Source organism: Ictalurus punctatus, chromosome 11 (assembly GCF_001660625.3).
Source record: "Ictalurus punctatus breed USDA103 chromosome 11, Coco_2.0, whole genome shotgun sequence".
Taxonomy (NCBI): Eukaryota; Metazoa; Chordata; class Actinopteri; order Siluriformes; family Ictaluridae; genus Ictalurus; species Ictalurus punctatus.
The window spans coordinates 8,118,154-8,144,788 of NC_030426.2; the positions used below are offsets into that span (position 1 = coordinate 8,118,154).

General features: G+C 41.3%; 1 protein-coding gene across 3 annotated transcripts in view; it reads right to left on the minus strand.

Moving 5' to 3' along the window:
- Positions 1 to 509: 509 nt before the first annotated feature.
- gli1 (GLI family zinc finger 1) overlaps positions 510 to 26,635 on the minus strand; it is a 50,815-nt gene continuing 24,689 nt past the window's right edge. The window contains exons 2-14 of one of the 3 annotated variants that reach the window (XM_017480114.3): positions 22,275 to 22,403; positions 13,437 to 13,537; positions 10,997 to 11,196; positions 10,519 to 10,617; positions 9,893 to 10,091; positions 7,929 to 8,088; positions 7,721 to 7,828; positions 6,173 to 6,310; positions 5,883 to 6,032; positions 5,627 to 5,791; positions 5,280 to 5,522; positions 4,802 to 5,114; positions 510 to 4,652 (exon numbers count right to left, since the gene is read on the minus strand). In XM_017480114.3, the coding sequence (XP_017335603.1) occupies positions 2,119 to 4,652; positions 4,802 to 5,114; positions 5,280 to 5,522; positions 5,627 to 5,791; positions 5,883 to 6,032; positions 6,173 to 6,310; positions 7,721 to 7,828; positions 7,929 to 8,088; positions 9,893 to 10,091; positions 10,519 to 10,617; positions 10,997 to 11,196; positions 13,437 to 13,504 (4,377 nt within the window). In that variant the 5' untranslated portion in view covers positions 13,505 to 13,537; positions 22,275 to 22,403 and the 3' untranslated portion in view covers positions 510 to 2,118. Of the gene's footprint in view, positions 4,653 to 4,801; positions 5,115 to 5,279; positions 5,523 to 5,626; positions 5,792 to 5,882; positions 6,033 to 6,172; positions 6,311 to 7,720; positions 7,829 to 7,928; positions 8,089 to 9,892; positions 10,092 to 10,475; positions 10,618 to 10,996; positions 11,197 to 13,436; positions 13,538 to 22,274; positions 22,404 to 26,635 lie in introns of those variants that run through there. The other 2 variants (XM_017480113.3, XM_047158629.2) reach the window with 2 other exon arrangements.

Genomic DNA, 26,635 nt, shown 5'->3' on the forward strand with positions numbered 1-26,635 from the left:
TTCAGGGCTAGGTTGCTTAGTTCACTTTTCAATCCAAAAACATTTATTATGTAATTTGAGACATTCCAATGTGATCATATAACGGTGTGGTCTGTAATATTTTGCTAGAATATCGGTTGCTGTGGTTCAGCAGAGCATGCTGTAGTTGGTATTTTAGAATCTTGCTCCATGTGCTCCATTTTTTTTTTTAACTTGGAGCACCTGTATCTCCAAAGGTCTCGGCATGATCCTGGTAATAGCTATAACACGTAAGAACAGGAAAAGCTAGAACCCATTTATTGTCTTTCCTGAAATGTTCATGTGACTTAATTCATAATTAACTCTCCGGAAAGATTAATTAGTTCATTCAAAACTTAGTTAAAATGATCAGATTATTGTAGATTTGAATAATGTTTTTTTTTTTTTTCTGCCGTGTTTAAAGGGTAAAGTGAGAATATCTATCTCAGGTCTATCAATGTCATGAAATAATTATCATTCACTAACAGAATATGTGACAACTCAACACAGACTTCCATCGCAGGCCGTGTTTATTAATAAACAGGTAGAATATAGTACCTTTACTTTGTATAAAAATGTAGAAAATGGTATGCAAAAAAATATATCACTTGATTTCCTGTATATAGATGTAATAACTGCTAATATCATGAATTTGCAATGCTACGTTAAATTCTCTTTTGCCAGCAAAAAAACAAAAAATAAAACCCACAAACAAACAAACAAAAAAACTGTGACAGATGCCAGAACAACACACAGAGAAATGCAAAATCCACAAAACTAAAAAAAAATTTTTTTCATTTAAAAAGAATGTTAAGAAAAATTACATTCTCTATCGCAGCACTATAGAGGCATGGCAACATGACTGTATTAACGTTGATATTGAAGGGTGCACATGCACTCTTCCCAGTGCTAATCATCTTTGGTATGCCATGAACAGCTGTAGTGAAGCACAGGGATATGCTTGTTTTCAATACTTAAATGAGTCCTTCACGCCATTGTGAGGCATCGCATGAATGTGCTAAAACAAAGGACAGTATGTCCTTTAGTTAGTCACCTGGATACTGCCTGAATGCACTAATCATAAACTGTACTAGAAGACCCAAAACAGAAAAATTCAGCTCAGTGCTGTTGTCAGTGCAATATTAAATTTACATGATGTGGTGAAATTTAAGGCTTGGAAACACCATAAAAATACAAATGTCTATCAGGTGGCTGATCTACGTTTACAAGAAATAGCAGTTTCAAATAAAAACAACTGTGGGGGTCAGACCAAAATTGGCTTAGTGTATCCAGGCACCATTTAAAAACGATAATCAGTGCCACTTGACTAAAAATACCTGTTTGAACACGAATGAGCAAAGAAGAAGAAGAAGAAAAAAAGACAAACAGGAAAGTTAATTTAAATCAAATGGTTCCACTGGATTCAACCATAGGTCTTCTGTTTTGCCACATTCACTTGAATAATAATAATAATCAAAAATAACTACTGATAAGGCTTTGAATACTGCACTGCACATAGGCATTATGACTGGTCATTATGGGTTTTGTACCTCTGACCTGTCTGACTGTGATTCTCTAAAATGATCATTGTAATGCACATGTCATTAGCCACGATAGGCAAAGGCACTTCAGACGTGTTCTACCATTTATGATAACTGAGCTTTTCTAGTACCTCAGAAAGGAAATGTGCTCTCTCTAACTCTTCCTAGTTGCCATAAATTTTTATCATGCAGAAGATAAGTTTTTCTTCTATCATTGTCTCAGTTTAAATTCCATTGCTAATATAAAGGTAAATGGTATTTACATTTAAACAAAGTGTTTTATTACTAACCCTCCCAGCATGGTAACTGAAATACCATTTTAGTCTTGATAATGAAACCCAAGGCGATGTTTATTAAACAAATAAAACAAAAACAAATAGAAATAGATAAGCAGAATCAGCCCTCTACAGAAACCTGGCCCGTCTAGTAAGACTCACTTGAGACAGTGAGTATAGGAAGGTCCAGAGTAACCACTGTTTCACTGAATGTATATCAGGAGTCTAATTAGGCCATTGGATGTTGATATAGCCAGAATGATAGTCTATGACTTACAACACTCTGAAACATGTAAAGCGATTCTTCAAGTCAGTGTGTTCAAATACTTGTTTTCCCCAGCAAGGGATGTCAGCATGGAGGTCATATCTCCAACTGCCATATTAGATAGGTTGGAGGGAAGGGTGATGGAGTTTTGTGGAGTGGTAAGACGGGAGGAGTCCTGGGAGGATGACTGGTGTCCCACAACTGGATTTACTGGGCTGTAGGATGAAGGATCTGGATCCTCAATAATGGAAGCAAAGTCAATTTGAGCATTCTCCAAGTCCAGGTTCTCAAGTGTATTTGACATAGATGCAGACTGGGGATATGCCAATGAAGCAGCCTTCGTTGAGGGCTCTATTCCAGCAAGGTGCTGCTGGGTCCGGCAGGAGACATCATGGGGTTCCAGAGACTTATCCATGTTGTGGTGCATGTGGATCTGGCCAGAGTAATAGAAGTTATCAGTGTGTTGCTGCTGTTGATGAACAGGTGGTAACCTGACACTTCTCCTGGGACTGGCAGTATTATGACCAGGACTTAAGTTAGGTGGGCTGCTTAGGTATGCTCCATTTGCCTGCTGGGAAAGACTATTCTGGCGACTCAGAGGCTTTCGACCCTGAGGTGGATGTGGCACCACATCATGGCTGTAGGAGGAATCCTGCATTCCAGTCATCTGTTCCTTGACTGGCACTGAGCTGGATGATTGACTGTGTCTTGAGGGACTCATGACATTCTGATTTGAGTAACCCTGGTAACTGTTATGATAGATGTTTTGATTAAGTTGCTGATCTTGGGGGCTATGCTGCATCATTGCTGGCTGTGCTCCCATCTCCATGCTTTCTGGCTTCCGAGGGTGACTAGTATTTGCTGTTTGTTGCTCTTGCTGCTGCTGCTCCCAAAGGAGTGCCTGTTGTGATTGCACATAGTTTCGTACCATCATCTCCTTCACCTGCAGCATTGGAGTCTGTGACCTCCGGTCCTCAGCCAACACAGAGCCTGCACAGCCAAGACTCAAACTTCCTCCATGGAGGAATGATCCAACCTGGTTTTGCTGTTGACGATGATCAGTTTGGGTCTTGATCTGAGCATGGATAAAGTCACAGCTGGGGTTGGAAGATTTGCTGATTAAACCATGCTCTTTTGTTTGTGGTGCATACCCTTGCTGGCATACCTCCATAGTGCTAGGCTGGCGATGCTGTTGAAGAGCCTTGGCATTTTGGCAGGCACTGGAGCCTCCCATGTGTGAATGGAACTGTTCTGGTTTGATAGTGACCCTCTGATGGTTAGGATCAGTGTTGGGATCATACAAACCTTGAGAATACTGTTGTCCCTGCATTCCTGTGTCTTGGAACTGCATAGCTGATTGCATACCCACATGAGGATTGTGGAGCTGGCCATTTTGTCGCCAGGGTCCTGATCCCTCACTAGGCTGCCCCAAGCCAGGGTAGTGTGGCCCAGAGGGGCTGAGCTGACAGGTGCTCATACTGTACTCAGCTTGCTGGAGGAGAGTTTTTGAAATCTCATTCTGACCCATAGTTTCCCCAACACCTATATTTCCACGTTGACTGTGGTACTGCCCCTGGATCTGTAATGGGTAGGATGGCTCCAAGCATCCCATGCCTTCATTTCCAGGAGATAGCTGGTCACCAGCATGAGGATGGGACTGAGACTGCTGGTAGCCCATGTAGGCCCTGTCGGCACCTTGCATCATAGTTCCATGGTCCCGGCCTTCTATGGTATTCCTCTGAGGCTCCACTGCCATGGCCTCCATCATCACGTTCTCAGTAATACTTGGTGGTCTTGGTGAATACATGTGTCTGGTGATGTTGGCATCAGAGCCACAGTGCTGCAAGGCATTACGACGGCCCATCAATGTCATGTTACTCAGGCTGTTAAAGCGCTGCACTTTGGGTAGGCCTTGTGGGTCAGCTCCAGAGCGCACAGGATCACTGGCACGTCGTATGTCATTGCCAGGAGCCTGGTGTGGGTAAATAACCCCTGTTCCATACTCCGTGTTGGCACTGTTTCTCCTGGTTCCCACTTGATGTAGGAATGGTGGGAGTGGCTGACCATCATACTCACTCAAGAAACCACTACGTCTTCTGGGGGTACCAGGCTGCTCCATATTGGGTAGAGGTGTTGGTGGTGGTCCACCAGTTGCTGCTGCATATTTAGCTTTCAAACTATATTGTTCTGCAGGGGTAAGACTTGGTAGACCTGGTAATCCACTGGTGCTCTGGCACAAACCAGTTCTGTGGCTGCTCTCAGGTGATAATTGGTCCCCACCCACATCATTTCCAATGACAGAATGGCAGTGCCCACCTGTGCCCACCTGAGATACTTCACTTGAGCGGCGACTTGATAAGTAGGGGGAAACCACAGAGGAACGGCGGCTCACAGTGTAGGCAGAGCTTAAACTACTGGTACCACTTCCACGGCGGTCACTGGGTGGGCAAGGCATAACCATTCTGCCAATTCCACTCATACCACCTCCACCCAGGTCTGGGTTAGAGAGCTCCATCACTCGACGATTAGAAAGCAAAGGAGAGGGACCACATATGCCGATCATCTCACTTGATGCTGAGGAGAGAAAGAGAAAGTTAGTTATGTAATTGTGCTACTAAAATCAAATTAAGTGGAATATTCAGGAGAAAATTTCAGTTAAGAAATGAATGCATTATGTAATTTCATCAGATTTGTACGTCACTGATTTTCAAGATCTCCCATACCTGAAAGTGCTGGTAATTTATTTACTGTACCCCGGCCTGGTGGGGTCTGACGGCGGATCTGCTTTAGTTTATCAATTTTCAAGTTCTCCAGCCTCTTCAGGGCCTGTGCAGACATACCTATACCCCCAGAAACCACTCCCCCATTAGACTCAGCCACGCTGTTGCCCCCTCCATCTTCCACTGCTGTCAAGTCTTCCAGACTACCTGCTGCATTCAGGTTCATCTCCACACCACTGTCGTTGTTGTTTGCACTCCCTAATGGTGAGCGTTCACTACTGCAGGATGACTGGCCTCCAGGACTTGGCTGAGACTTCTGGTGTATCCACAGCAGACAGAAGTAGACCAGTCATAACAGAGCAAAAACATTGTGATATGATTTTAAAGCATTCTAAAAAACATGCAGATGTTAAACAGTGAGAGTAACTTAGAGACAACTGAGAGTGTATATGGAAAAAATATATATATATATATATCTCACTAGTGTATTTTCAGGAGCCAGAAGTTTGCAGTCCTCTCTGGTCCTTTCCTCTTTCTCTACCATCAGCTCGGAACTTTGACCTGCAGAGGTCAGAGCAGAACCTGGCGGTCGAGGTCCAGTGTCGCCACGATGTTTCTTAGTGATGTGAGCCTCAGGTCCATGAACTGTCTTTACATGCTTGCGCAGGGAGCTTGGGTCTGTGTAACGCTTTGTACATCCAGGGATTTTGCACACATAGGGTTTCTAAGGATTAGAAGCAGGTGTGTATGTAAAATACACAGTAAAATATATTTCACTGCATATGTCTTATTTTGTGTGTCATACTTTTGTTTGTCTTTAGCGTCTACCTCATTTGAGTGTGTTCTGTTCTGGTGCTTTGCACGGTCTGAGGCATTAGAGAAAGCCTTGTTACATCCCTCATGCTCACATACGTATGGCTTCTCACCAGTGTGTGAGCGCAGGTGTGTTTTCAGGTTCTCCAGACGAGAGTATGCTTTGTTGCAACCCTCAAACTAAGGCACACGATAACATGGTCAAAGATAATGTTATGGTTTGCAGAGACTGTATATAAAATATTACAGCATGAGTCACACGGATACTCACAGTGCACTTGTGAGGTTTCTCGCCAGTGTGTCTACGCATATGAACCACCAGCATATACTGAGCCTTAAATGGTCTCTGCTCACGAGAGCAGTCCTTCCAGTGGCACACGAATTCTTTCTTCTCGCCATGGATATGCTCATTATTGATGTGCTGGAGGGAGAGACAATTAAATAAATTAGTCAGTGAAGATGGAATAAAAAGGCAAAATAGATGGAAATGACATAAATAACCACACAAAGGCTCCCACACAGAATCTCTGCCCCGCCATACTATCATTTTTTCTGTCTTACATGCACAAGTTGTTCCTGGGTGTCAAACTCCTTGCTGCAGCTCTCCCAGTGGCAGTTGGTCTCATAGATGGCTTCCGGCTCTGGTTTCTCCTCTTTGTCTAAATCATCTCTGCCCTCCAGAAGCCCAAGAAGAGGATCCTAGAGGCAACACATGTTATAGATTATAAAAACAAGCATCTTGTTCACTAACCATGTCGTACAAAGTACTTCATCACGTATTATAAAATTTTTTGAACTGTTGTCTTTTAAAAAACATACTTATATTAGAGCTGCAACTAATGATGATTTTCATAATCGAATAGTTGGCCGATTATTTTTTCAACTTATCGATTAATTGGATGGGGGGGCAAACTTCCAGTACCTTTCCCCCCCCCATTTATTTAAAATAAAATCCACAAATTGAGTGTTACAAATATACTAAATGTAAATAGACTAAAAATTTTCACTATTTGTCCAATTATATAAGACTGAACACAGACACACACCAGAATATATATTATTAATTTAGTACTGTGGTTTAATTCCATGCTTTTCTTGCATCTATAAAAAGTAATGCATAAATACTTTATGTATATATATATATATATATATATATATATATATATATATATATATATATATATATATATATATATATATATGGTATTTATGCATTACTTTTTATGGATGCACAAAAAGTACTGGGTTCTACAGTCCTAGCAATTCCTGGTTAATTGGTATTACCTGTCATTCCCCAGTGATTGGGTCAAATACCAGGTTCAATTACATATTATTGTTGGTGTGACATTTAATTTGACTCTCTGAATGATCTTTTTTTTTATTTTATCCATCAATGCGACACTTGAACTTGTCTACCACTCATAGGTTTTTGCAAATTATCATTTCATTTGTAAATAAATTTAAAATAAATCCATCAACGAATGATCGTCAGCTCAGCTGAAAATATATACGACTCATTTGAATATATTTTGATAAGTTTTTAACTGAAAAATATATAATATTATGTAAACATTTTTAAAACTTTCCTATGGACCCCCTGCAATTACACCACTGACCACTAGGGGTCTGCGGAAACACTGCCCTAGACGGTAGAGTACATAGTGCATAGTGTAAGTGTTCAGTACTTCATTTTTGGACACAACTATAGTATTTACTCTCCGAACCGTGTTTTCGGAACAGAAGTAACGTAGTGAGTAAACGTACCGTGTTCAGACCAACTAATCAATAATGTGATTAGTTGACAACGATTTTCATAATCAATTATTATCGATTAGTTGTTGCAGCTCTAATTTATAGAGAAAATTTTAACCTAAGGGTATTTTCATATATGCAGCATTTACTCTGTTTGAATCAAACCCTGGTGCATTCTTCTTCTTTGGTATGTTTTTTTTTGGGAAGCTGAAAACATAGCAACTGCACTCAAGTGTAGACCAAAACAACCGTTCCAAGACCGCCTGAACAGTCTAACAGTTGACAAACAGTTACAAGGCCTGAATACTCAGAGAAATAAATATTATCTGTGAATTTTGAATAGTTAGGTTGCAGTACCTGTGTTCCACTGGAAGATGGACTGGCCACATCTCCTTCTGAATGCTCTTCTAAACTCTTCACATTAATGCCATCCATCACACTACCTATGATAGGTTCTGTCTTCAGCTAGACACACACACATACCATTATCAGTCAACTCCCAAGTCAACTCCCAAGTCCCAGCAGGCTGCACTAAAATGGTACGAACGCAAAAGTTCTTATTTACATGTCCATGTTTTGGAGGTGCATGCAGGCGGGGGTTGTGTGGAGGCAGGCGAGTTGGGAGTCCATGGCAGGGAGCAGGGGTATGGCCAAGTGGAGTTCCGTACATGCTCCCTTGAGGCCTGGACTGGTAGTTTGTTGCGCTTGGGTAACCCATTGATGGACTACATAGGAAGAAATAGTTTCAGATACTCAGCAAAATATCAGATGTTCTCTCATGTAACAGCAGTTACACTTAAGTGCTTTCAGTATTCCTACTTGGCTTTCTGGGTGTGGCCCGTTACTGTGTCGAATACTACAGTGAGGGAAAAAAGTATTTGATCCCCTGCTGATTTTGTACGTTTGCCCACTGACAAAGAAATGATCTGTCTATAATTTTAATGGTAGATTTATTTGAACAGTGAGAGACAGAATAACAATAAGAAAATCCAGAAAAACGCATGTCAAAAATGTTATAAATTGATTTGCATTTTAATGAGGGAAATAAGTATTTGACCCCTCTGCAAAACATGACTTAGTACTTGGTGGCAAAACCCTTGTTGGCAATCACAGAGGTCAGACGTTTCTTGTGGTTGGCCACCAGGTTTGCACACATCTCAGGAGGGATTTTGTCCCACTCCTCTTTGCAGATCTTCTCCAAATCATTAAGGTTTCGAGGCTGAAATTTGGCAACTCGAACCTTCAGCTCTCTCCACAGATTTTCTATGGGATTTAGGTCTGGAGACTGCCTAGGTCACTCCAGGACCTTAATGTGCTTCTTCTTGAGCCACTCCTTTGTTGCCTTGGCCGTGTGTTTTGGGTCACTGTCATGCTGGAATATCCATCCACGACCCATTTTCAATGCCCTGTCTGAGGGAAGGAGGTTTTCACCCAAGATTTGACGGTACATGGCCCCGTCCATCGTCCCTTTGATGCGGTGAAGTTGTCCTGTCCCCTTAGCAGAGAAACACCCCCAAAGCATAGTGTTTCCACCTCCATGTTTGACGGTGGGGATGGTGTTCCAGGGGTCATAGGCAGCATTCCTCCTCCTCCAAACACGGCGAGTTGAGTTGATGCCAAAGAGCTCCATTTTGGTCTCATCTGACCACAACACTTTCACCCAGTTGTCCTCTGAATCATTCAGATGTTCATTGGCAAACTTCAGACGGGCATGTATATGTGTTTTCTTGAGCAGCGGACCTTGCGGGTGCTGCAGGATTTCAGTCCTTCACGGCGTAGTGTGTTACCAATTGTTTTCTTGGTGACTATGGTCCCAGCTGCCTTGAGATCATTGACAAGATCCTCCCGTGTAGTTCTGGGCTGATTCCTCACTGTTCTCATGATCAATGCAACTCCACGAGGTGAGATCTTGCATGGAGCCCCAGGCCGAGGGAGATTGACAGTTCTTTTGTGCTTCTTCCATTTGCGAATAATCGCACCAACTGTTGTCCCCTTCTCACCAAGCCGCTTGGCAATGGTCTTGTAGCCCATTGCAGACTTGTGTAGGTCTACAGTCTTGTCCCTGACATCCTTGGAGAGCTCTTTGGTCTTGGCCATGGTGGAGAGTTTGGAATCTGATTGATTGATTGCTTCTGTGGACAGGTGTCTTTTATACAGGTAACAAACTGATATTAGGAGCACTCCCTTTAAGAGTGTGCTCCTAATCTCAGCTCGTTACCTGTATAAAAGACACCTGGGAGCCAGAAATCTTTCTGATTGAGAGGGGGTCAAATACTTTTTTCCCTCATTAAAATGCAAATTAATTTATATCATTTTTGACGTGCGTTTTTCTGGATTTTTTTGTTGTTATTCTGTCTCTCACTGTTCAAATACAACTACCATTAAAATTATAGACTGATCATTTCTTTGTCAGTGGGCAAACGTACAAAATCAGCAGGGGATCAAATACTTTTTTCCCTCACTGTATATGGAGGCATGGCCTATGCACTGAACATCTTTGACACTGAAATCGTACAACGTGCCATTTACCTCAAAGCTCCCACAGATAGGTGTCCATATGAGCTAGCAGCATTTTGCCCACAGCGAGAATTAACAAATGCCACCAGAGAGTTGGGAGATGTGCGAATGACTGTCTGCAGGTCCACGCTTGTATCAGACAGAGGAGAGATGGACAGCGCTCGCTTCTTGCTCAACTTCAGTATGGAACGTGGGGTGGAGAAACGAGAACCTGGTGAACGAGCAAAAGGATTCCTTATTGGTTCTCTATTAACGTTTCCGTCAACTAAGCACTACAGACTTTGAATTTTGTAGCTATGCTTCTATATTGTGCTATGGTACCTTTGTTGTTTTTGTCATTCACGTTTCTCATTTTGTTATTCACCTTCTCAGTGTAATTGTTGCTTTTACTAGTGTGTTTATCCTGTTTTATGTAATTTAAAAAAAAACAAAAAACATTTCCCCCTCCTTTCAGGTAGCCAGAGCACACTGTAAATAAGACATTGTTCTTAATAACATGCCTTCTTAAATGAAAAGTAAATAAAGGAAAATAATATCAAATAGAAAGCGTAAATGTGGTATGCAGATGATTATAGATTCATAGAATAGGTTTCACCTTATTCTATGTTACTTAAGAACCAATGCGAGTGCCGTCTCACCATCTCCTGAACCCAAGTGTTCCGGGCCTGACTGGTTGTGAGGAAAGCCATGATGCGCTATCATGTTACTCTGGTTACAGTAGGGGGTACCATTACCTCCTAAAACACACAGAATAAAGACTAAACATGAAATACTGCTACTGGCTAGAAAGAAATATTTCTCAATGGGTCTCTGAATAATGTCTACTAAAGAATTCATGCTGATTCATAAACAGTGAAAGGTCTTAGAATGGAGCAATGTGCTTTGCAAAAAAGCTAACCTAGTAACACTTGAGTAAAGTCACTGCCTGTAAAACCAGTTTCTCTAATGAGTCATAAAGTACTGCAATTGTGTTCGTTACTTGTTGGCCAAGGATCAGCTTTTTTCTGTAAAATCAGTGCTTGGGGAGTTGGGGGAGTTCAAATCAACTAAATTTTTTCAATTTATATGGTGCTTTTAACAAACTACAAATTTGAAGTGTTTGATAGCAGCACATACCCTCAGGTGGGGGCATGCCACGGTGTCCCATCATGCTATGGGATGGGGGTCCTTGCGGAGGCCGCATGTAAGGATCCATGCAGGTTCCAGGGTTGAAGGATGGGTTGTACATTGCTCTGCTTTGTGGCGGTTGACCACAAGGGGGAGCCCCACACATAGGAGCCACCTCACTGTAGGGGGATTTTATTGATGGCGCCAGACTACAAACACACATTCACAGCACACAATCAAGTTAGTCCAGACAAAATGTATGCAATATATCTTTTGATTGATTTTGCTTCATTATTATTCCTGACAACTGAATTACTTGTAATATTAGACTCTTTAAGTATCAATGCTGAGAGCAGTGATGAGACTGACTGCGTTTTACACTGCAGGCCTTGACGCACACTTCTGATATTTTGACACCGGTCTGAATTTTTGCTCTGCCTGTTTACATATACACTGGGGTCCAAAATTCTGAGACCACAGTGAAAATCTGTGATTAAAAAAAGTATATTTGAAATGGGAAATAAACAGAAAGTTTAACAATTTTGAAATATTCAAAACAAAGAAAGTAAAGGTTCAATATCTGAATATTTAACATTTAAGATTCTGCGCTATTTCATTCGGCCGCTTTTTAAATGCAAGCAAATGTATGATACTGACTGGGATAAATGCTTTATACAAAAGGTCAGATTTTTCTCATGTCTAATCTCTTCTACTGAAGCATGTATTCAGAAGCCCTCCATTGGATTTGATTTCAAACGGATCATAAAGTTTTGCACAAACTCGTGGAGTATATGTCAGCACACTGTCATCCATCCATGCATTTTCTATACCGTTTATACTTCAGGGTCACGGGGAACCTGGAGCCTAACCCAGGGAGCATGGAGCACAAGGCGGGGTACACCCTGGACAGGGTGCCAATCCATCACAGGGCATAATCACATACACATTCACACACCCATTCATACACTACGGACACTTTGGACATGCCAATCAGCCTACCATGCATGTCTTTGGACTGGGGGAGGAAACCAGAGTACCCGGAGGAAACCCCCGCAGCACGAGGAAACTCCTCACACACAGGGCAGTGGCGGAAATCGAACCCCAAATGTGGCAAATGTGCTAACACAAATGTTTCACGGTGAATCTATAGACTGCCCTCCATTTTTAACATGTACTGGCAATGATGGAGGCATAGCAATGATGACAACTTCAGAATTAACACAAAAACTGTATGCAAGTCTTTAGACACAAATTAAATGGTCTGATATTAGGTGTGTTTACTTTTAGGATGTAAACATACTGAATGGGGGACCGGGTCTGAATTGGCTGCCAATGTAAATGCAGCCTATGTTGTGATGTACATTCCTGACCACTGGGTGGCATCAAGTGACTGTATTTTGAAAGCAAAAGTGACAGTAGGGGAATTCCCACATTCCTCCAATGTTCTGTCTTTCCCTCTGTTTTATACACACATACACACTCCTAGTCTTTTATTACATTTTTGTGAGGTATTTCCATTGATGTGTGCTTTACTGTAATGATCTGCCTAACCCTAACCCCAACTTTAATCTCAACTGCAAAATGGAAATCTTTTTCGGCGCTTTTAATTTTTCAAACAAAGTTTAGTAGTTTGCGTACAAAAGCGATTTTCTTCAAAAGGACCACGTAAACGTCTTCTCAAGGCCATGAATGTAATGCATTCCTATCAACATGCAGACATATAGTCCCCATGAAGAGATAAAGACATGTCCCCCCCCACCCACACACACATACACACACTTCATTCCTCCATTCCTTTACCCTTACACCACGTTCACTTCAACACCCAGTCGCTGTAATTCTCTCAGAACGTCATGTGTATTCCACAGCTCCTAATCTCCTTGCACTAATCCACCAAGTCCCCTTCCCCCAATTCTGCCTCCTTTTATGTGTCCTCTATTTTTCGGGTATTTTTTTCTGAAGCTCCCGTCCTTTCATGCACTCTTTCTTTCTTCCCCAGTTTCCTCATCGGTAGCCCTGTTCTCCCTGACGAACATTCTTTCTCTCTCTCTCTGTCTCTGACAGCTGCTTATTACTGACTAGTCAGGGAGCTGCTACTCTCCGCATGACTGACCAAACACCACTCAGGTTACCCCAGAGAAAGCGCGAGAGCCCAATGCTGGCTCAACCTGGGTGGCATTCTGCAGGAGGAGGGTGGAGATGGGGAGTAGAGGAGGAGCCAGCAAGCCTTCTTTACAACAACATCAGTGCACAGAAAGAAACAGACAGAAAGTTTGGCTGCTACTGTAACTCCAGTCTCCCCAGGGTGCTTGTGTTAGGTACACCACTTGCAGCGGTGTTTCAGTAGGGATGCCCCTTAACCTGCCTGTTTGGAACACATAACGGGTGTTTCGTACCACACCACTCAGGTTGAAGGTATAAGGGCAGCTTTTCTAAATGCTCATCTTACCCTTTGCTTGGTTGACTGGTGTTGTTGTAGTGATACAGCCTGTGGTGAGGCTGCATGACCACTGGCATTGGGGCCAGCACTCCCGCTAGTCCTGTAGGACCCTGTAAATGGACACAAACACATTCACATCAGCATCAATGGCATGAACACAGAGAGCTGGGCAATTCCCATGAATTTTCCAGATATACCATGGGTATCATCAGTTTTATAACCCTGACTGACATCATTATTAATTTCACTAACATTTGAACCTGTATGATTCTTTGTGATGAATAATTTAGTTCAGTTTGTTACAGAAAACCTAACCTAAGCCATGAGGAAAACAAGCTTCTGCTCTGATATTCAGTCTTTACCCTGATAAAAACATATACTACTCACTTACAATACTTATAATACTAAAACATTTATGAACGTTCTTTTTTTCAATACAAGCTTACAGTACTAAGGTCACTGAACCTTTTTTTTTTTAGTTTGTGATACTGTTTTGTTTGAACATTTCCCACCCTTACATGGACTTAAGTCTGAAACCAGAAAAATGTAAATGATTACAATTAGCATCGAAATGAATATCACTACTTCACAATACGATGATAGCACTCACATAGATTGAGTGCATTACACAGCTTGACAGGTTCGTGTGCATGTGCACGTTTTGAGGTGTATATCTGATAACACATGCTAATGAGGTGAATACACTAAATAGAGATCTCTTCTCAAGCCACAGCTGCTATAGCAGTGTCCAATCCTTCACACACACACACACACACACACACACACACACACACACACACACACACACACACACACACAAGACACCTGTTGGAAACATTAGGGGGTAGAGCAGGGATTAGTGTTTAAGCCAAAAAGAAGCACTCTGCATTACTGTTAAAGTGTGCTCATATATGTGTAGAAGAACAAGTGTTAATGCCTCACTGACTAAAGACATGCTGCTTGGCAAGTGAGGGATTGTGATAGATAGATAGGTAGATGATGGATAGATAGAAGATAGATAGATAGATAGTTGTGCTCTCACAATCAGTTCTGATGAAGTATAACAAGTTCCGTGGAGTCTGTCTGTCACTACTAATGAGGCTAGACGTGTGTGGAAAACATGAAAGCATGAGTAATGTTAATTTATATTCTGACTGGTTGCGTTTTTGTGTGTGTGTGTGTGTGTGTGTGTGTGTGTGTGTGTGTGTGTGTGTGTGTGTGTGATTTGGCAGGTGCAGCAATATCTTGCCCTAACTTTAGTGGTTCGGTGCTAAACAGAATTTTATAGTGGAGACAGAATGGAAAGAAAGTATTTATGAAAATGAAGAAGTATATCAAGTATTAAAATGATCCACGTGTGATAAGCAATCTGCATAATATCAGACAGATGGGAGTGTCTCCATGATGTATGAATGATTGTAACACCAGAGGTTCTGTGTGTACTACATACACCTCATTTGAATAGAAACGGATTATCTTGACCTTTATTCTAACCACTTATCCAGCCACACAAGATGTACTTGATCATTACTAGGTTACATGTCCATACCATAGAGTACACTATATCTGTGCAAGGAACTCAGCAACTTGCCCCAAAACCCCAGAAGCATAGCTTCTCTGACAAGTTCTTTATTATCTAGTTTTGCATTGTAAACTCTACTACTGCTTGGTTTGGGTGAGAAAAGATAGAAAATAGGAGGACACGATAGGACAGTCTCTATACCAAAGCAAAAACCCAAAATCTCTTTTCCAACATGCTATAACAGAATCCCGAATGGTATAACAGAACACCAATGTGCAGATTTGGACAGGACATAAACTCACCAAAAACCAGTACCTACACATTTGTGCAATGATTTAATCAGCCAATTGTGTGGCAGCAGTGAAATGCATCAAATCATGCAGATCAGGCAATCAGCTTCAGCTAATGTTCACATCATCCATCAGAATGGTAAAGATGTGATCTCAGTGACTTGAGGTGGATGGGCTACAACAGCAGAAGACCACGTCAGGTTCCACTTCTGTCAGTCAAGAACAGAAAGCTGAGGCTGCAGTGGGCACAGGCTCACCAACACTGGACAGTTTAAGACTGGAAAAACATATGCTGGTCTGATAAATCTCGATTTCTGCTGAGGCACACAGATGGCTGGGTCAGAATTTGGCACCAGCAGCATGAATCCATGGACCGAACCTGCTCTGTGTCAACAGTCCAGGCTGGTGGAGGTGGTGTAATGGAATGTTTTCTTGGCACACTTTGGGTCCATTAATACCAATCAATATTTCCTTGAATTCCACAGTCTATTTGAGTATTGTTGCTGACCATGTGCACCATGTGTGATTCACGGCCACAATTTACCCATCTTCTAATGGCTACTGATAATGATAAATAAGCATGATAATGCACCATGTCACAAAGCAAAAGTCATCTCAAACTGGTTTCATGAACATGACAATGAGTTCAGTGTTCTTCAGTGGCCTTCCCAGTCACCGGATCTGAATCCAATACCTTTGGGATGTGGCAAAACAGGACATTCGCAGCATGAAAACCGCAGGAATTGAGGACACAATCATGTCAACATGGATCAGAATGTTTCCAACATTTTGTGGAATCCATGCCATGAAGATTTTCGGTTGTTTTGAGAGCGAAGGGAGGCCCTACCCAGTATTAGAATAGTGTTCCTAATAAAGTGCTCGGTGAGCGTATATTACTTGGTGTTGTTTCTACAGGTCCTTGTATAGCAGGTAAAAGATGGCACAAATTTACCAGACCAGGGAATGCACAGTTGATAATAATGTGAAATATATTGGGGTTTTCAGGTGGTGCAACAGAAAAGCGTTTGCACGATCAGCCGAAAATCGTGAGTTCATATCCCGGCAATGCCAAAGCTATCAGTAGCCGCTAACCAACGGAGCAAAACTGGGAGGTGGGAGGGACTGCATACTCTCTGTCAATCACAGCGGCACTAGCCAATTTCGGGTGTTTGCTAGTTCATGCATACGGAAGAGGGCAGATAGTGCTTTCCTCCAAGTGTGTTTCACTGCCTGCGACGCAGCATGAGGAGCAGTTCCAAAGGATCCAGCGGGCTGGCTTCAAGAGCAAGCACATGATAGCCCTTACACACTGTGGTTGGTAGCTAGGGGAGATAGGAGAGAGTTGGTTGGTTATGCTCCCCCAACCCCGCCCCCCAAAAATTTATTTTAATAGAATGACAAGCGATACTCTGGTAATAAGTACATTACCCCCCCCCCCCCCCCCCCCCCCCTCACCATGTAAAACTAATCCAGTCCAGTCATAGTGACTTAACATACTTATAAGATGACCAGGCATTGATCTACATGGTGGTAGAGAGATGCTTGCGCCCCAATCGCTACCGCACTTTCCCAGCCCCAAAAACATCCCCCAAAATGATATGCACAATGTGAGCAACTGTGATAATCTCCTGAAATTGACAAGATAATTGAAAAAAAAAAATCCATTATTTACACAATTAGCCTGCAAATCACCAAACATGAAATCAATTAAGATTAAGATTAAGCTATGTTTGTTTGACAGTTACTGTTAACTTGAATTCCAGTTTAATTAATTAAGGTATGGTTGGAATTAGCTTGTGCTGTTTAGTCGCTGAATTCCAAACCGGACTCTTGTCTTAAATTTAGCGCAGTGGAATGGTATCTTTATGCCAAGTTATATAAACCTGTTATTTTCCAAACATAGAAAGAATAAACTATACAATATTGATATCCAGTGCATTACATGAATCATTTAATACAGAGCAGGCCAAGATGGTGTTGCTATTACTTCTTTTAATGTACAAAGGGCTATATAGCTAACACACACACACACACACACACACACACACACACACACACACACACACACACACACACACACACACTGTTTTAAGTATTCAGCTGATGGCGCAACCTTACTGCAAATGACAAAAGGATGATTATAACAAACATGAACGAACCAACTATCTAAAACTCAAAACTGTGTAAAGGAGGACAGAAAGGATGATGAAGAAGAGATATCAGGGTGAAAGAGCATGTCTGCTTCTCTTCCTTTCACTCTTGTCCTTGGTAAATAACGGGATGGAAGAAATGAATCACACTCTTTCCTTGTAAAAACGTCAGTTATTCTCTATTATCGGTTTTTCACTATCAGAAACCTTCGTACTTATAAAAGCATTCTCTGTGTACGGCGCAGGACGCCACTCTAAAACACAGTGCTCTGTACAGCCTTCACTGTTTAACTCCTTGCCTCTCAGACATGGAACTGACCCCACACATAAGGCAACATCCATCATTTTAATCTCTCTATTACTACGACTCCTTGTCTATCTCTGTTCCCATTATACACGTAATAGAATGAAATGTCAAGCACATCCAGCTCTCTCCTTCACCTCTTTCTCTCCACCCTTTGCACTAACCCCTAATCTTGAAAAGCTCTCTGTTTGTTCCCACTCGCTCGGCACTCTGCGCCTACAACATAAACAGTTTGGTACTGTCCCCAGCATAAAAGTGCACGTCACCATGAGAGAAGGAACTCTAAAACAAGACATAGGGCTGGAGGCATTCATCTGAACCCCCTCCTCCTTTTCCTCCTCCCTCCTTAGCTGCTCATCTTGCACACTCTCATCCCAACCCCCATTGCTCCCTCCCTTTCCCTCTCCCTCTCCCTCTCCCTCGCTCATGGAGCAGAGTCGAGGTGGGTGTTCTGGCTGTTATGAGCTAGAGGGGATAATGGCAGCTCTAATGTAGCTTGCTGTTCCTGAGGGAGAGAGGGCGAAATGGAGGGGGGAATGGACCAGACTTGAGATTTTGGTGAACTACAGAAAATATCAAATTAAGCTTTTCCTGCTCTTTTGTTTCTCTCCTCATTCCACTATTTATACATGTAACTTTTTTGTCCAATGGTAAACTTTGTTTTTATTATTCTGCCTTTGTTTTCAGAAGACATACTCATCCCTTCCTGCTCCCCTCAACCCAGACACCCCACCCCCAAACACGCACTCAAATTCTTCAGCGCCAACGAGTACCTCAAGGTGAACTTCCACACTGGAAAACTTTATTGTACTGTGTTTGTTTGAAGTTTCGCCTAATTCAGTTTCGACTGAAGTTAATTGCTGAAACAAACAGTTGTTTATCTGCAAAGGAAACATGGCGTTGGTGGGGAGTTCAGGTGCATCAACTTCTGTCAACACGGATATCCTCGTCATCTTTTGAGTACACATGGTTTGAGTGGCCGATGACAGAGTGGCTACTAGAAGGTGTTGTGGGTGTGAGACAGAAAGAGAGAAGGGTCTCCGAGCGTCTCATGTGAAGAAGGTGTCTTGATGAAGCAATAAGAATAAAATAAAAATCCATTCTCCCTTAGTTTAGAAATCCTCTAAACTCCATCCATCCCACTCGCTCTCCCTCCCTTTCTCTCTCTCTCTCCAGGCAGTGCATACCTGTGGTTTCCTGTTGCCCTCCCTCCCTTCACCTCATACCTTCTCGTTCTCTTTCTTGCTCTCCTTTAATCCTCATTTAAACCTTCTTAGCTACTATATTGTCTATTTCACTCACCCCTGCCTAATCTTAATTAATTATCTGTACCATAACCCCATAAAGTCCTGGATTATTATACAGTAATTCCAACCCCTATGGCAAAAAAGTTGGGATGCTGTTTACATTTAAATAAAAACAGAATGCAATGATTTGCAAATCCCATAAACCCATATGATATTCACAATAGGGAAAAAAAAACATAAAATGTTTAAACTGAGGAAATGTATCATTTTCAGAACAAAATAAGGTCATTTTGAATTTGATGGCCGCAACACATCTCAAAAAAGTTAGGAACGGGGCAACAAAAGGCTGGAAATGTAAGGTTTACTAAAAAGAAACAGCTGGAGGAACATTTTGCAACTAATTAGGTTAATTGGCAACAGGTCAGTAATATGATTGGGTATAAAAATGAGTATCTTAGAGAGGCAGAGTCTCTCAGAAGTAAAGATGGAATAGAAACTGGATGGAAGCATATGTTGCGCTAAAACCTGTATATACTTTTCAGCATCGATGGCCTTTCCAGATGTACAAGCTGCCCATTCCAAATTCAATAATACACCCCCATAGTATCAGAGATATGCAGGATTTTGAACTGAGCGCTGATAAAAAGCCGGATGGTCCCTCTCCTCTTTAGTCATCTTTAGTTTAGAGAATGTGGCGTCCATGGTTTCCAAAAAGAATTAAGAATTTCGATTCGTCTGACCACAGAACAGTTTTCCACTTTGCTTCAGTCCATTTTAAATGAGCTTTGGCCTAGAGAAGATGGCGGCGTTTCTGGATCATGATAAAGATTTAACCAGCATTTGTGGATCGCACAGCGAACTGTGTTCACAGACAATGAGTTCTGGAGGTGTTTCAGTCATTTCCATTACAGAATTATGCCTGTTTTTAATGCAGTGCCACCTGAGGGCCCGAAGATCATGGTTTTCACCCTTGTCCCTTGCACACAGAGATTTCTCCAGATTCTCAGAATCTTTTGATGAAATTATGTACTGTAGATGATGAGATATTCATAGTCTTCACAATTTTACGTTGAGGAACATTATTCTGAAATTTTTACACAAATTGGAGGCGCGGTTTTTCGCAGATTGGTGAACTTCTGCCCATCTTTACTTCTGAAAGACTCTGCCTTTCTAAGATTTTTATACCCAGTCATGTTACTGACCTGTTGCCTATTAACCTCCAGTTGTTTCTTATTAATAACACTTACTTTTCCAGCCTTTTGTTCCCCCCGTCCCAACTTTTTTGAGATGTGTTGCGGCCGTCAAATTCAAAATTACACATATATATACTGTATATGTATATTTCCTCAGTTTAAACATTTGATATGTTTTCTACATTCTGCTGTGAATAACATATGGGTTTATGAGATTTGTAAATCACTGCATTCTGTTTTCATTTACATTTATCACAGCGTCCCAACTTCATTGGAATTTGGGTTGTCATTTAAAACAATGTTATCCGATAACCACTGTAGACACAACTAAAACTAATAGGAAATGTATGACGGATGTGAGTCTGGTCCCTCCCAATGACATAAATTGGTTAAACTTAAAGTGAATCTATACTCTGTGGAAGTGATGTGGCTCTGAATTTTTTTTTACCTTAGGCTCTGTTCTGTGTCCAGAGAGTCGTACATCCTATAGTATGGGGTTATTAATGTGCCCAAACGTGCCCACACGTATCCCTTTGAACTCCCTGTAGGAGACGGAGGAAGTAGGGAGGGATGGAACAGATGAGGAGGAGGAGGAGTGGAAAACAGCTCCACCAAAAGGCTGGGATGCACAGCTGGGACCCAGCTGCAGCGGCCGAGCCCTGACACACGCACACACGCACGCACGAACCCACCCACGCACACACGCACACAGTCAAGAATAGTACTGTATAACCCTCTACTAACCCCTGATGTTGGCTCTGATGATTGTGTAAAAAAATAATAATTGTAATAATGATGGGTGGCCCAAGAACTGAATATTTTGAGAACCATTACTTTTACTATAAATACCACAAGAAATCAGGGGGATGGTGGCAGACAGCGATGAACAGTTGAGAGAAGAAGCAGGCACAGGATAAGAAGAGGAACATGCCTGGTTTTTGGAGGAGGTAACGCCAAGGAAACCAAGATTTACATTTTCAAACGGGTTTCATGGCAAGGCTGCATGCCGAGTGTCCTCATGCACACAGACCACACACACTAACTCTGACGCTGGCTGGGATCATGTTCTAGTCTGAAATGGCTGCTGACGTACAGTAGGTTATGTGTGTTTGGGCTTAATCTTCAGAAATGATCAGAAAAGCGACAATCGCAGAAATCTGAAATCCCGTATTTTGAGAATATCTGGAAATGTACCATAGAAACAGTTCAGTATCTCAACATGCAGTTTGACTGCCATTATTCTGAACATCACTGACACTATGACATATGAACAGGGTTGGAGATGGTTTAATCTCACTCCCGAACATTTCCATTCTTTACGATGAGAAATTGAACCTTTATGTAGCCTGTTTCGACTCGCACTCAGCTTGTTAATTGGTGTGCTTACACGATTGTGTGCTTATGTATGTGTGAGTGTGTGTTACGGGCTGTCAAGGATTCCAGGCTATGAGTCAACCCTTTGGCTCTGTTCCTGGCACACTGCATGAGCATCTCCCTTCTCTCTTTGTCTTCTGCCTTTGTCATGTCCATTCCCCACTCTTGCTTATTTGTCACCAGAACTTTCACGATTTATCTTAGTTCGATGATCAAGCTAAAATACAGCTTCAGCATGGCTTAGCAGGAGCTTCCGCAAGGTCTAACTTCTGCTCGTTCTACAGAACGTTTCTTTCTTCAGTCCTGCGGTTTTTCCTCTTTCCAGACCCAGCATCTCTCACACTACCCTTTCCTCCAAGACTGAGAGATCAGTGCAACTCTTCACCTCATAGCAAAAAGATATTTCTGAGTCAGGTCTCTCTTGCTGTAGTTGTAAGAGTGAAGAATGCTGCAGTGCTCGTGTGTGGCCTCAACGGCTGCGATGCTCAGCCAACGACGCTCACTCACACACACACACACACACACACACCACACTAACTAATTCACACTGATCATATTACATACACACACACATACACACACACATTCATGAACACACTCAGAAAACCAAACAGTTCTAAATTGCTTAATACCCAGCGGTATAAAAAAACTCAATAACAACGTAAAAAGTCAAATATAAATATCTTTATGTTCTATATGGAGCTTGGACTATAAACTAAAACAAACCAAAAAAACCCTTTCAGAATAACGTCAGATCCTATACTCACATACACGCGTGTGTACAACCATACTGGAGAGGTTGTATGACTTTCCTCATTTAACAAGTGCACACGTTCACGGTCTGGAGCGAGCTTTCTAAGGGCTGAAAATAATCACAACAATGTGCGAAGAATGATCTGAAAAACAAATGAGACAAATGGACTGGTTGAAATAGATTCTTGGCTCATTTAGAAATAAATGAAATGGCACATTATTACATAATTTTTTCCAAAAGCTTGGTAGTTTTTACGTTAGTTTTTGACAATAGATCTGGTATAGCACATGAGCATGGGTATAAGGGCTGATACTAGCAAAAAGGCTGGATTGGTATTGGACTGGATTTGATGTATTTTCTGAAATAAACACAACTTATGTTGCCTAACACAGCACCGATCTTGGTTATGAAGGACATAAATTGCACCTACTATGTTTCACATAACTGAGCAACAAAAGTCAGCCCAGTTACTAAAAGATAAACAGCGTCGGATCTGTATTAGGTGCTGGACAATACCTGAAGCTCTAATATTGGAATGGCTTAAGATTACACTGGAATGATAACGGTTATTTTGAAGTGTTTAGGTCAATATGATGCTCTACAGTCATTCTAATAAGCCAATCTCAGCACAACACCATGAAACAAACTAAGCGCAAATTTGGTTAATGTCCTTCACTAGGAAGTGCTCTTATTGGGTTCCCTCACAAGGGTGTGTCATGATCTGAGAGACATTTCTGGATGGCTTAAAGCACAGCTATTATGGTTTTGAAACGTCTCTAGTTTTGTTTTAAAGGTCTCATACAAAAGATTTACATGCACCCAAGGCCAAAAAACACTTTAATGTGCTCATAATTGAAATTGTAGCATTTCCTTGTTCCCCCCAGTGTCACAAACGACTCGTTCAGTGATCCATTCTAAAGGATTCATTCCAAACTCCTCCTTTCAGAGAGCCAGTCTGTTGTGATTGGTCCGCTGTCAGCGTGTTTCCAAAAGGAAACACCCACTACTATAACGAGTTTCAGCTCCGTCTGTTCTCGAGCAGCCGATGAAGACCAGAGGCGGGGCTTTTTATTACAAACCTACATAGGTTAGTACAGGAAGTAAAGTCTGGAATCACTAACGACTCGTTTCAGCTGTTCAGAATCGCTTCCTTCTTTCGGGAGTCAATAACTCTGTTCGTCGTGCGCTTTGATTTTTTGAACTTTGCAGATGTTTTTACATTCACAAACAACTCCATAACACACCACATGAAAGGTAATATTTGAAAAAAACATAACAGGTGCACTTTAAGAGAGTGAGGCAACACCCAAAAGCATGAGGCTTATGCCAAAAGCTTGAGGCTTGGCAACGTTGCATTTTAAACAAGATATTTACAGCTGCACATTGTGACCTTTTATAAGAATTATAAGCTTCAATCTGGGTTAAGAATGAATGGAAGATAGAACCTTATTTGTTTATAAAGTCAAAATATCACAGACATATTAGGGCATATACGGACAAAATGTTTCTAAATTCATTAATATAACTAAAGATGGGACGTAACAAAGTGCGATTGTGTTGTTATGGTACTTATTTCTGGTTATTAAAATGGTTTCCCACCAGATTTCTATATAATGATATAGTTAGAAAGTAATGACAGATCACCAGACACCTTCAAGGATTTGATTTGTTAAACTCCTAACAAATCTACTGAATCTAACAGGATTTAGACCTGCTATTAATCTCCAGTCTCTCTATAACCATAACCAGTCTTACTACTCACTCTTTAATTCTGTCTCTCTCATACAGCCATCAGACATTACTCTCCAACAGTCCAGCTGCAGTTTCTTTAAACACAGTCGCCATTTTGTCCTGTGTGAATGGGATAAATGATCTGTGCAGTATCTCAAACGTTGAATTATTAAATACACTCCAGTGCTGTACTTGATATATACTTATAACAACATAATTACAGTATTATCCTAGCCTACTTTTAATCCCTGAATTATGAATGATGTATAAATTGCATAAAACAGCAACATAACGTGATTTAAGAGCTAAGATTTAATTAAGAACAAAAATTGAATTCAAGATGATGCATATTATGTAATGATGATATTGTTAATAATATTGGTCCAGACTCTAATGTTAAAATGTATTGCTTTAAAGGGATATCCATGTGTGTGTGTGAGACGATCTTTCTTTCTTTTTCTTTTTTCAGGGGGTTGCTATCCAGTCTGGACAGATTTACGTTTTTATGTCTATACAGAAACGTAGCATTTTGTAGTTTTATTCTAAAGAGAAATGCAGAAATCTGTATATTCTGGAAATATATCTTTGGGCAACCCCCCAACCCCGCCAAGTAAAGGATATTTATATCAGGAATGTTTCATCAGCTGCCTCTAATTCTGTCTACTAGTTTACAATCATTGCATCTTGAGCTTTTTGGGAATACAAGTGGAGCTGATTGACGTTTTTGAACTAGACCCTTCTGTTTAGGTCACCGTCTACTTCTTCTTTCACTTCAGGATCGAATGAGAGCGACACAAAGAAATGCCTTCTCCCCCTCTAACCTGCACTTTATTCTCTCTCATTCTCACCATCGTCGCCCGTTCTCCATCTTGCCACCACTTATCAGACAGAAAGAGGGAGAAGAATCCTTGAGAGGATAAAAGAGGCTACTCTCTCTCCTACCTGGGGTGGGGCAAACATTCAAACGTTTATGATGAGGGGTAGGAAAAGAAAGGGAGAGGAAAGACAGAGCGCAAAGGAGAGAAGAGAAATAAAGGGAAAAGCTCTTGTGCCTGAGAGAGCAGGTCTGCTGAGAGCCAGGGTGTAGGGCTCTTGGGAAGTTTGTCTTGTAATTGAGTCAATTGTTGACCTCCTGTTCAGCCTGCCCGGGCTACTCTGAAGAGAAAGCCTCCAGAATAATAAATGTTCTCTCTCTCTCTCTCTCTCTCTCTCTCTCTCTCTCTCTCCCCCCTCCTCTACTCCGTTGTCTTAAAGTGATTGTGCTGTGATTCAAAGGCTGAGTTAGGGGAAGTCGTACAATCTTATCACTCACTTTCTCCTTCTTTCACATTCTCACTCTTTTCATTCTTCTTTTTGTTCTTTTTGTGTGGGATGAATTTTAATCACCCACTCCTCCTACATTTGCTCAATGCTTCCTACCTCGCTTCCCCCACTCATCATCCATTTATAACCTAACAGTCATTTTTTTTTTTTTACCCACAGGACAGCGGGGTACAGCGAGGTACAGAAACAAATTATCCTCCTTATTGTTGTTGTTTCCATTGCCAAGGGTCTTAGCAGGGTATCACTTGTACTGAACAGGATCATATAGGTGGAGCTAGAAATAGTGCAGACCACTGACTGATCAAATCATCACATTTACTTTTTTTTATTATTATTTTTTTATGGCATTTAGCAAACACCCTTATCCAGAGTGACGTACATTGATCTCTTTTACACAACCGAGTCATTGAGGCTTTGCTCAAGGGCCCAGCAGTGGCAGCTTGGCAGTACTTAACTCACATCAGTAGTCCAACATCTTAACCACCGAGCTACTACTGCCTCTTCTGCCCCTCACGAATAAGAAAACTGTCATGTGGGAAAAGGGTCACTTTTCTACCAAATAAGATTGCACAACAATCCACAGTATAGCAATTAGTAGCCTAGGGACTGAGTGAATGAGGCTTTCAGTCTCTGTTCAAATCCCAACATCTGTAGGCTTTAGGAAATATCGGGGATATCATAAAATGTCAAACATTTCAGAGTTGTTCCTTAATTAGCCATAGTATGCATTCTTTCACTGTACTGTATATGTTTCCTATATAGAGTATTACGTGTTCAACGCACCATATGCATAATAGAACACGGTTTTAAATTCTACCACAGAAACGTATCTGTATTTTTGTTGTTAGTGAGCACTCTAAATCTCATACCATTTGTACACTTAACTTATGCTCTCGACTATCAAACTCGTTTTTTTGTTTTATTTTGGTGAGCCCTGTGCGATAGTTGTGTGAGACAGTCACACACATATTACAAAAAAATAGCTTTACATCTACCTTTTTTTTAATTTTTATTTCTTGACAAAGAAAATTGCTAATATTGAGTGGCTGACACATAACATAACGAATGCTAGTCACCACCTCACAACCTCTAAACTCCTCCTACTTTCGATGTAATTGTACTTTCACAGAAACCTTTACTTTTGCAGGTATTTTTATTTTTATGTTATTGGGAAGCAGACACGCTTGATCAGAATGAGGATATTTTGGGGATTCAGATTAGTAACTGTTGTCCCTCACTGTCCTTTGAAAAAGCACTGTACATCTCTAACTACTGAAATCACTACAGTCTGTACTCTAATCCTTAACCAAACAAAAATAG